General features: G+C 40.6%; 1 protein-coding gene across 2 annotated transcripts in view; it reads right to left on the reverse strand.

The window, feature by feature from the left end:
- Positions 1–1,470: 1,470 nt before the first annotated feature.
- Positions 1,471–12,233, reverse strand: part of kif5ab (kinesin family member 5A, b) — a 55,570-nt gene continuing 44,807 nt past the window's right edge. The window contains exons 25-29 of one of the 2 annotated variants that reach the window (XM_047583804.1): positions 10,646–10,949; positions 8,908–8,972; positions 6,474–6,501; positions 5,969–6,051; positions 1,471–4,410 (exon numbers count right to left, since the gene is read on the reverse strand). In XM_047583804.1, coding sequence (XP_047439760.1) covers positions 5,982–6,051; positions 6,474–6,501; positions 8,908–8,972; positions 10,646–10,949 — 467 coding nt within the window. In that variant the 3' untranslated portion in view covers positions 1,471–4,410; positions 5,969–5,981. Of the gene's footprint in view, positions 4,411–5,968; positions 6,082–6,473; positions 6,502–8,907; positions 8,973–10,645; positions 10,950–12,233 lie in introns of both variants that reach the window. The other variant, XM_047583803.1, reaches the window with a different exon arrangement.

Here is a 12,233-nt window from a genome sequence, read left to right on the forward strand (position 1 = left end):
ATGTGTAGTTATTTTCCCCCCATCACTCAAATATGTGTTTGGCCTCTGTTGCATTGCAGAATGTGCAAAGTGTCAAACTACAAGACTTTCCTCATCCATTGAAAGAGAAATATTTCTCTGAGCTCACCTTAAATCTTAGCTCAATGTATAAATGTGAAACTGTATAAAACGGCGATTTTATTTTTAACACCAAATTACAGATGGAGACCGGATTTTATAATAAGAAAGAAATAACAGGTGTATACGCTGATCAGTCATAACATTATGACCAGATTGCTAATATTGTGTAGGTATCCCTTGTGCTTCCAAAACAGTTGTGATTCATCAGAGGATGGACATGGGCCTGCTAAGGGTGTCCTGTGGTGTCTGGTAACAGGATGTTGTTAGTGGGGGGGGGGGCTTTGGGTCTGTGGATCATCCCACAGATATTTGATCAGTTTGGGATCTAGTGAATTTGGAGGTCAGGTCAATACCTTGTTAGTGTTCTTCATGTTTTTTTTTTTTTTTTTGTTCCAAAACCGTTTTTGTGTGTGTGTCTGTGTCAGGCTGCATCCTGATGAGGATGACTGCTGCCATCAAGGCGTGTCATTGCTACGGGGTGGGGGTGTCTGGTCTGGTCGAGGTGGGTCCAAACATTTCCCAGCCAAACATTGTATTGTCACAAGATGGTCAATGTTATTTACTTCTCCAGTCAATGGTCATAATCTTATGCTGGGTCAGTGTAGGTGTGTTTTACTTGCTGGTTGTTTTGAACTCTGGCAAAAAAACAAAAAAACAAAAAAAAAACACACATCAACAACAAACTATTTTATATCTTAAGGCAGTGAAAGATGATCTTGAGTGAAAAAATGTATCAGTGAATGTGTGTCTGTGTGTAACAAAGCAGAAAAAAAATACTACGCAAAAATACTAAAAACAGCTGCACTCTTTCAATCTGATGAGAACTGTGTGAAACCACTTACTGATAACAGACGTATACAGAAAGGATCATTGTGTATTCTGTATTCTGTGCTAAAGGCACAGTTGAGCGTAACATAAAAAAAAAAAAAAAACGAGTTGGTAAATCAAAAAAACGGTTTGTTTTTAGCAATACACCACAAACAGACAGAACACACTGGGCAAGCCGTTTGTTTGTCTCCTCGATTTCAGCTCTTGATATAACTCTTACATGAACTCTAATTTGACTAATCTATCTGCATTTTAAACAAACACAGTTTCAAACATTAGGTACAAAGTGCAAAACGTGATTATCATTCTTAGCAACACAAAGTTAAACAAGACTTAATCAGGAGTGAAGGTGACTTTATGAAGTCCAGGGTTTTTGCTGCTGATGACATTTCCTCTACTGGTGCAGCTTATGTTTGTATATCTGAAGCATAGTTATTTAATCTTTATATTCCGTTAACCACAAGTGCAAATCCGCGTCATATGTCTTTAAAATGCTGTTAAAAAAATGAAAAGACAAGTGGCTACGTACACAGGATCATATTTATTGAAATGAATTTTCATGAGATAACAATGCTGTTTCTCAGCCGCTACAGAAGAGAGAGAACTCCATGCACTAAATCACGCGCTATAAACAAACCAACCAAGACACGACTGCACAAACAAACACAGACATATCGCCTTTGTATCTTCTTTACCACTCCACCATTCACGTCATACTTCATTTTCTGCATATCTATGACACAGCATAGCTGCTTTATTTTTTTTTGCCAGAATATTCTCGGACTTGTTATAATTTCCTCAAGACAAACAGAACAATAAGAAAGACAGATCTACACTCAGTCGTTCAGACTGACACGCAACCATGGTGCACGTCGGGAGAATATCTGTTCATACTGACGCTGACAAAAACGTGGTTTCTTTAAGTTGTACAAATGCACCGAGATTCAAGACTAAAAGCCTTTGAGGAAAAGAGTCGCAGTAAAGAAAGATGAAGGGGTTAAAAAAGAGAATAAAAAGATAAAGTGCTGCATACAATTCTGATGAACGTCGGTGCTGTGGTGGGATGAGGAGGTAACAGGCGACACGTTTAGCGTTAAAGGGTGATAAATACCAATACGCCTGTAAAATTAGTTACAGTATCATTTGCTTTAAGGCTATGATGCTCTAACAAATGTTTTTTTTTTTTTTTGGAAACTACATTGTCAAAAGTGTCTGATCTGAGTGTATATTTACAGGTTTAAAATAGTATGTGTGTGTTTTTAAAGAATGATAAAATACTGAAGAAGACAAACCTCTATGCACCTCCTCAACACAAATGTTGTTACCGCCTGTACCTGGACTCCCTGTACCGTTGCATCAGTTTAAACATGTCTCAGTATCATTTAAGGTAAAATGGGAACTGTTAGTGGTCTATCTGGCATCACAGAGAGTCAAAGAGCAGGAGAGTCTGCTAATGAGATACAGATTCTGTCCTCCGCAGAACGCACAAGTACACAAGTGCACACACAGGTCAGCCTTTCCACCGTCACCCCTGACCCTCATCCAGACTGTCTGATCAGGAGGTCAACAGAGACGGGCTGGGTGAGGCGACTGACCGCCAGTGTGTCACTGGAAAATAAGTGAATCAACTTATCTGCTCAGATAACTCAGACGGTGCCCAAGTAACAGGCAGGATTTATAATGTGTGTGTGTATTTTCAGGCCAAAGGTTAGATACTTCACTGATGAGGTGCTTTATCTCAGTTTGTGTGTGTGTGCGTGTGTGTGTGTGTGCGTACTTCAGCGGGAAGAGATAGGACTGTGCGGGCTCTTGATAGCCTACAGTAACCCCTGGTTCGTGTCTCATGTGAGTTATTACAGAGCAGGATTCTCCTCAGAAGGATTCACTGCACTCAGACAACTGGGGCTTTGGTTTCGCTCTGAGGCGGTTCAGAAAATGAATTTTGGAACGGCGGCTGCACACATGCATTTTCATTACTGACAAAACGGTGGAGATCTGAAGTCTTTATCATTCTGGTAAAAGAAACATGTGCCAAAAATAACACACATTCAACAACTGGCATAACTCAGGAATAATTAACATTTAAAGTTTAAAGAGCAAATAATAAATATTATATATCTTTCTAATTAAAACTAGCAGTATAAAAATAGTTGCTACACTTGTTTCTTTTTTTTTGACTCTGCCATGCTCTTAGATGACAATGACTTAATATTTCACATACAATCTCAGACAGGCAGTTTTTAAGGGTTCGATTTACAGCTTAAAAGTCTCTTTTTTCTGCTACACCATGACAACCCTGTATTTTTGTCTTCACTTGTGGTTCGGATGTAGCTGCTTTACATATCAGTTAAAGCAAGGCATGTGTATCAAAAGTCAGACATGCTAGGGTGACTGTTGTTAACCACCGAACATTTGACTATTATATAGAGCACTAACCAGCTTCCTCATTTGGCCCGTGTGTCAGCGCACACAACAGGATTCAAAAGTTTCAAGAGGAAGATGCATCGTGTTTCATCTAAAGCTTGATAGTTAATTTTGAATAATTTGACTCCTCTTCATCTTTCTCTATACCCCTGTGTGTGCTTTAATTTTGTTTAGCCTGTGTAACAATGTGGCCTACTGTTGCTATGACTACACAGCCTCTAAGAATGCACATTGTAATTAGATTGACATTTTTGGGAATGGTGGAAATTGTTCACAAATTAGCCTGCGTTTGAATTTTTCATGAGAGCCACAGGCAGGCTGGGGGCATCAAATGAGTCTGTTGGTTGGCTGTTCATTACTCTCATTTACTGCCAGTGACATACAGCACACACCCAGTGTTGATCTTTAAACTTCTTTCTTCCTTCTTCTACTTCCCATTAGCTCTAGGCTACCCAGCATCTCCTGACACATTGACTGACACATTTCATCATAATGTTTTCTGACCAACATCAAAAATCAACATGCAGTCAAAAGTACAAATATTGGTAAAGTGAGTTAGATCACACTGTTTTCATGTTGTTTAGCACATTTGAACTTTGTGTTCTTATTAATAATTATCATAATAATAACTTCAGACTGTTGAATGCATTGGTTTTTATGAAATCTCTGTCCCTCACTGAGACAAACAGCACACCCTAGTGGTAACATATCTCACTGCACCTTCTTTTCCCCCCACCTTTCTATTTGTGGTCCCTCTGTATTTCAAGTGACGGGGGAGGGAGTGCAGCGGCAATATGGGTGTAGGCTGCCCGGTCAGACATCTGAGACGCAGTGCTCGCCAAACTGCTACCTGCACTCAAACCCAACACATCATAGCATAGAAAGGAGGAGGGATAGAAGAAGAGCAGGCGGGGTGGGGAAAGGAGACAAGGGACGTCTGTTCACGGCAGGTGAGGATGGGAGACGAAGGGGAGTCTGGGAGGACAGTGATCAGCTGCATGCAGATTTACAGAAGAGTCCTCAGACAAAAACATCCGGCTGGAGAGAAAGAGAGGGACACACGAAGAGAGAAAGAGAGAGTTAGAGCGACAGTCAGATACCTTTGAAAGGAACAGCGACAGGGAAAGATGGCAGAGAAGAGGAGACGGCAGCCGGTGAGTCATGCTAAAATTGCCAGGAGGAACATGTCTTTTTTCATTTTTCTTTTTCATTTTATGTCTGGTCTGTCTTCATTGGGAGTTGCTTATGTCTGAGAGCGTCACAGAGCACTCCTGGGACGGATTTAGACTTCACAGTATGTAAAATCCACCTTGTCTGTGGAAAATCTTATATTTACTCTGCGTAAAACTTTGTGGCAGTTTATAGGGCTTGAAAACTTTCCGATATCATCACGTAGCGCCTTCTATACAGTCGTCAGTCTGCAGGTTGAATGGTGCACTGTCAAGACTATTCCACATTACTAGTTTGACCTAAGGCAGAAAATGACTGCAGTCTAAATGAAATAAAATCAGTTCACTCTGTTGCCCCCTCAATAAGTCAGTGTGAATGTGTATTAAATTTAATGGTAAATAATAAATAAATAAAGCAAAACAAATAAAAGGAAGAGCAAAACTATTGGGATGAAGTAAAATCCCAGAAGCAGTGATAATTTAATTCCCATTTGTTATATGGGTCGTTCCCACAGCAATTTATTTTTTATTTTTATAATACTGTTCGATTCGGCTGGGATTTAGAAGTAATTTTTAAAAAGTGCTCATCCTGGACAGATGGTGTTTGTAAAGTATTTTTTTGTGCCAAATGTTTCTCAGCACACACATGAAGGTTTGTATTTTTAGTGTGGGAAAGAAAAAGAAATCACCCTGGCAGCTGGCAGTGTTAGAACTGCAAGAGACCAAATAGCCTCTAAAGGCTTCATAAGACTCGGGCCTCCTCACAAACCAGACAGATATTAGGTCGTAAAAAGTTGCTATCTCGAAAAAGTGTGAACGAGAAAATATCATTTCTATAAATAAACGTACTTCCCGTTTCACCCTGCAAACTCCAATTTGCAGATGTAATATTGACACACTTCATGGATCTACTCAAATGCCATGCAGTACTTCTGAACAATCAGCTCAATTTTCAGATCATTTTTATTTCCATAGCATAAAAATCCTGTCTATAGAAGCTTTTCCAAACCTAGAACCCAAAACAAGCAGGCAAGGATGAAAATATGGATGGTGTAACGATCGTTAAGGATCGTTTATGCAGAAATTAATTTGTAATTTGCAAGTTTTAAAAGTGTGACATTTGACGTCGCCATCATTCACTTGGACTTCAGTTGCCATTTTAAGACTGAATTTTAGGTAATAAACATCAATACAAAACAGAAGATGTCATTTTAATGCAGCAGATGTAGGTTTAATTTTATGAAGCTCCAAAACCACTGCTGCTCAGTGTGAAGCTGATACTTTAAACTCCTGCGGCCACAACAAAGACAACAGCAGCTGTTGACCAGCAAATGATGAAGAGGTTATAGGAATACCATTTTTCAGGTGGGAAACCAGCCCCTCACTGAGGAGGAGTTTCTCTTTGTCTCTGGTTCTGGTTGTCTTACCTCCTCAGGGCTATTAGCTGGCCGAGGCTTCTGGCTGCAAGTTGTAGAGTTTGGCTGGGTCCTGATTGTCACAGACATCAGTTCTGGACACAGAAGTCACATTCAGACACATGCTAACCAACACACCAGAGTCACAGACCGTCGCAGCGTCATCGCCAGCAGCGTTCACAGCAGCAGCAGCAGCAGCAGCAACAAGGGGGCAGCGATGGAGCAGAAAGACACAGCAGTGAGGGACGCAAGTCAGTGAGGTTAGTTTTAAAACACAAGTGGGATCAGACAGTGCATGCAAGGTGAACGCGGCAGTGCAAATCTGCAAGTTCTGCCTTCTCTAAACACCTTGTTACCAAACACACTAGACGCATTATTACTTCTATACATCAATTAACAGGAAATTAAACTGTGGCTAGGCCATCGTAGAAGATCCACAATAAAACACAAAGCATCAACAAAGCTAAAGATAGCAGCTAGGGTTTTGCAGTAATCACGAAGTGTGCGCCAGGCTTACCTGTTGTCATTGATATCTGTGGTGTTACCTGTGAACAGAAAGAGTGCGTGAGGAGGCAGGCAGGTGCACAGTGACAGGGTTTGTGGTGTGAGCACTAAAGGGAGAAAAGTGGGTTTAACTGAAACAGTCCAAAGCCATTGAGGACAGATGGCTTTGCAACAAGCAGCAGTGTAATAAGACAATGAGTGTTGACCTGGATGACTAATATAACTGTTTATGAGCATTATTGATCCTTGCCTCCAATCAGTGAGGTAAGGATACTAATTCATTTGGGTCATTATGAACTAGGACAAATGGAAAGTGCAGCAATTTTAGACCAGGTACAATTAATATTAACAAAGAAACACATGTGCAACAAATTAAAAGCTCTCTTTCATAAAGTGTCTTCAAAAAAAGAGCGCAAGCTTCATAAACAACCGTCATTACAGGAGGAGCAATAGTGCAGCAGAACTTGGAAAATGGGACCCGGCTGAATAAATTTTCCGTGTGTTTTGTACAATGAAAAGAAATCCTCCTTGCCCCGGTGCTTTATAACTACAGTCCTTGGAGATGTGTGTTTCCTCCGAACAACCCTGACAGAGATCAATTTCACAAAATATTCACTAGACTTTGTGTTTGACATGACACGTAGACGGCCTTGCATAACAAGAACCTTCAGTTGTTCCTCCAGCAAACCTCCCCAAATGTATTCATTGTTATGCATGGAAGCAAGTTTATTTAATTTGCTTGCAATTTGCTGAGCTGGCTACGTATCATGGGACCACACGCTTGAATGGATTATATGGCTGTTTAGTTTAATCCCTTAAGATAAAAAAAATATTGTGACAGTTAATGAAAATCAGATGCCATCAAAGGCAATCTGCACCGTCAAGCCTACACCTAACTTATGAAAGAGGACGTGTGGGGTACGAGGTGCAGTCCTTGCAGAGCTGTTTGGATATGAATTGTACACTTTCTCATAAGCTCTTATTGAAATTCATGGCACAGTGCACAGAGTGTAAATTCCTAGTCATGAACCAGGAGGAAATCTGGCCTCAGAAAAATTTACTTATTAATAAATTACATTGAACAGCCACTTTACTTGTAAAATGCCATTTGTCCATTTTGGGGACACTTAAGAATATATATAACAGCAGCTGAGCGCCTATCTGTGCCAGAGCCGTCTGAGGGTGAGTATTTTCACAGACAAAACTGCAAAACATTAGCATATCTGGCCCAGAATATTCCTGATGGAAGCAAAAATCTAAAACGGTCTAGTCTGATTAAATAATTTAAGTCATCCCTGGACAGTTACATCTGATATCGAAGCAGATCGATACGTTGGCTCTAACGGGCAAGATGCACTTTGAATTTTAACAGAATAATTTTAACTCAAGGTAAAGGTTCCAATTATGTCTTCATTCGTGCAGTTTTCATGTCAAACTGTTGCTGGAGGCTTTAGAAAATTAATCTTTGTAGATTACTTTGTCAACTACCGCATCAAGGTTTTGAGTTTGAAACTGTAAAATGCCATCGGAAGAGTTTGATTTACGATGATTTCAATTAGTTTCTATGCTGTGCTCTGGTACAGAACAAAGGTACAGTTGTTTAATAATTAACTTAATAACCATTTCCATGAATTTAGACCATCTACTGAGATGGAAAGATGGGAAGTGTTGGCTGCAATGTGGCTGGAATAACTATAAATAAAGACAGAAGTTGCAACCTCTACCGCATGTGACTGAGTTAAAGCAGAAGTAAATCTGTGATATCTGATATTTAATACCAGGCAGCATTATCACAGCAGACTGATATATTAGTTCTAACCCAGTTTCTGACTTTTATTGATAATCCTGTGAGAATCAAAGAGGTGTGGTGTTGTTACACAACCTAACAACTGTCATCACTGGGTCAGAGGCTGAAGTGGCCATCCAGCCTGTCTGTCGTCTATCAGTCTGAGTAATGACACTGGAAGCCTAATCTGTGTCCTCCAGAGCCTGTCGCTGATGGATGCAGACACACACACACACTCAAACATGAGCCTGCACAAGAGCCTCAGGCAAATATAAAAAAAGTATCACACAATCAACAGCACATATTTCGAGGTGAATTTTAAAACTTGACAGTTTGTATTCTGTCGGTATATGGACATTTTATGCATAGATGGTTGACCTACATCGAGAGCCGGCACCTCTCTCTCCAGTGGATCAGAGCTGACGGTTGAATCTATTGACTACAAGCCAATTACGTGAAGATGAAAGCAAGAAAAATTGAATGGTTATGACTGCAGCAGAGCAATCACTCAGTAAGAGCACATAAAACAACATTCACACATAATGGCTGGTATGATGGCATAGGCAATCACAAAAAAATAAAAAAATAAAAATGTACCTCTCCTGATCAAAAACATAATAGTTCTCATTATTTTAACAGGCTCCACGTGAACAGGGCTCACCATTTTCAGAATCGAGCATGTCTGGAGTGTTGCTGTCCACTTGACTTGCCGGTTCAGTCGGAAGTCTGCGAAAACAAGAAGCAGATGCTCGAGTCAGCGTCGTTTTGGAAGTTCAAAACACAGTTTTTATTTTGGTGTCTGAATAAGAAAGACAAAATGTGTGTAACTGAAAATTGGAAAATAATTGCCCGCCCATGTCAAAACTGATTACAGATTGTGTCACATCACATTAGACACACAGGCTGAGCCTTAAGATGTTTAAGCTTTTCAGAAGCAGAACAGAGATTGTTTGCAGGTGGAGGTATAAACTAAAATGAATTTGCAATATTTAACTAAATAGAGCTCTGACAAAACAACTTTAACTCACAGTCCATTTACTCGCCATTTCCCAAAGCAACCATCCTTGTCTGTGGATTGTTGTCTCGAGAACCACACTGTTGCTGAAGCCTCCAGTAAAGGTCAACTAATGAACTTTAAATTAAGATTAATTTGTCAAAGTTCACGAAAGCGGTTGAAGGGTCAGAAAAAAAGGCCAGTGGGACCTTTAGTTGATATTGACAGTGAAAATGTTAAATGTCATTCAAAGACATTATGGTATGAGCTGGTTAAAAGCAGAGGAAGTTACAGTTGTAGAATTAAAGTTGTTTAACATGTCAGGAAAGGTGCTCTATTGGATTGAGATCCGGTGACTGTGGAGGCCATTGGAGTACAGTGAACTCATTGTCATGTTACAGAAGCTTTGTGACATTATCCTGCTGGAAGTAGCCGTCAGAAGATGGTACACTGTGGTCATAAAGGGATGGACATGGTCAGCAACAATACTCAGGTAGGCTGTGGCATTTAAACCATGCTCAGTTTGTACTAAGGAGCCCTAAGTGTGACAAGAAAATATCCCCCACACCATTACACCACCACCACCAGCCTGAACCACTGATACATGGCAGCTGAAATCGAGACTTGTCAGACCAGCCGACATTTTTCCAATCTTCTGTTGTCCAGTGTTGGTGAGCTTGTGTGAACTGAAGTCTCAGTTTCCTGTTCTTAGCTGACAGGAGTGGCAGCGTGTGTGGTCTTCTGTTGCTGTAGTCCATCTTCTTCAAGGTTGGACGTGTTGTGTGTTCAGAGATGGTATTCTGCATTCCTTAGTTGTAACGAGTGGCTATTTGAGTTACTGCTACTCACTGGATATTGTCTCTTTTTTGGACCATTCTCTGTAAACCCTAGAGATGGTTGTGCATGAAAATCCCAGTAGAAGCAGTTTCTGGAATACTCTCTGGCACCAACAACCACACCACTTTCAAAGTCACTTAAATCCCCTTTCCTCCTCATTGTGATGCTCAGCCTGAACTTCAGCAAGTTGTCTTGATCACTAAATGCATTGATTAGCTGTTTGGCAGGTGTCAAGTGAGTGTATATAGTTACACACCCAAGACCTTTGCAGCCGTATGTACACACAAAGAACCCAATCTGTGTCTCTAACCGTTAGAGCACAGCTCAACCCTGCTACAGACAAATGGTCATGCAAAGCTGGGAGAGGCCCCCCTGCGACCCACCAGAGGACAAGTAGTTACAAAAGATGAATGAATGGGTGAATGAATGAATGTGAGCCAGTGGGGCATGTGTTAAGGTTATTTTGTCCATCTACTTTTGTGTTTCTGAGATAAAGTCAAAACATATGGGTAGAAGAACAACACAAAGAGATCACATTTAACTGGACTGACTGAACACATTTACTCACGAGTTGTTCTGAACATCGTTGTCATGTGTGTCGTTGTTTTGAGAGTTGAGGTGTTTGGGGTCTCTGTTCTGGTTGGAGTTGACCTTGGGTAACCTGGGCTCACTCTCCAGAGTCTGAGGAGCAGGAGCAGGAGCAGGAGCAGGAGCAGGAGCAGGAGCAGGAGCAGGAGAAGGAGCAGACAGTGGCTGGTTGTTGCTGTTGTGGAAAACATTGCAGAAGGCGATGGGGTGTTCACTGTAGCCTCGGATGAAGAAGGGGTTGGTCGGGGAGCAGGCTGGATAGTGGCCTGGACGCACAGGTTTGGCTGCGAGCGATAACAGATGATTGTTATGGATTGTATACTTATTGATCCATTCATTCAGAGAAAGACATATTTATTTGGCCCTGAAGTATCTTGATACACACTGTACTTGCAAATAACACAATATTTTGTATGCCCTGGGAACACTAAGAATGTATTATCGGGCAGCACAGTTATTCACAACTGCTCTGGCATAATCCTCAAATGAAAATCATTATTCTGAAAACGCTCGTCCAAATCAATAGCTCATTTTCTCACGACAGCAGGATATGCATCTCTCATTTCTGTGTTGCCGTTATCTTCAGTGCAACCAGATGAAATGAGCTAGTGATCAAAATGGATTACACTGCCCTTCTAATGATTCCCATTTCTTTCATGCTGTAGTGTGCCGGCAATTATTATTTTTCCCACCTTCACAGCATGGCTGATTTCAAGAGAAAATGCTTCTCAAGGAAACTGCTATTTCCTTGCTTTTCCCCTTGATGGCTTCGTTTCTCTGACCCTCCAAGGAAAATAATAGTTGTTTCCTTGAGCTTGCAACTATTTTCTAAGATCAAAAGTTAATTACTTGATTATGATACAGCAGATTTAGTTTTTTGGTGATAATTAATCTTCTCAACTGAAAAAGGTCATTTTTTTGTGGTTAAAAATTAATGAAAAAACACTGGATTGCTTCAGCAGTCAGGTAGTTAAGCATAGGGCTCTCATCAAAGAGATTAGCGTTGGTGTCCTAGATCGAACCACAACAGGAGAAATTTAAGCTTTTGTTAACTGGTTGTTTTCAGTTTTCAGAGTCTGGTTACATTTAGTAAATCTACTCTGCCAGGTCCTGGAAAATATCGTAGCTCAGGCTCAAACAGACCCTTTGCGTTACAAAGCCAGAAAGCCTTTCTGCCAGAAAGCCCTGAAAGCAAACATTCAGATCAGTGCTCATCATTAAAATAGATGATTAACCTGGTGCCACTTCACAGTGGAGGGCGCTTCAGGGATTCTACAGTTCGGTTATGGATCCTCCCTGAGAGTAACGGCAGCTGTCATGAAGGCTGGGATCGGGAGTAATCAAATACACCAGACAATTATTTCTGAGTTCTTCATAATTATCCTGTAATTGCAAGAAATAAAATTAATTTTCTACTGATAAATGATGATCATGATGTCTCCAGAAAGACCAGCTGCTCTTCGTTGGTTGGTTTCTTAGTTTTTGTTTAAATATTCCAACAGTTATATTTTTACACGCTTGAATAACCAAACTCTGTTTGGTTTATAGGGACAGAACATCACCTGTTG

The sequence above is a fragment of the Mugil cephalus genome, chromosome 4 (genome assembly GCF_022458985.1).
Source record: "Mugil cephalus isolate CIBA_MC_2020 chromosome 4, CIBA_Mcephalus_1.1, whole genome shotgun sequence".
Classification (NCBI taxonomy): domain Eukaryota; kingdom Metazoa; phylum Chordata; class Actinopteri; order Mugiliformes; family Mugilidae; genus Mugil; species Mugil cephalus.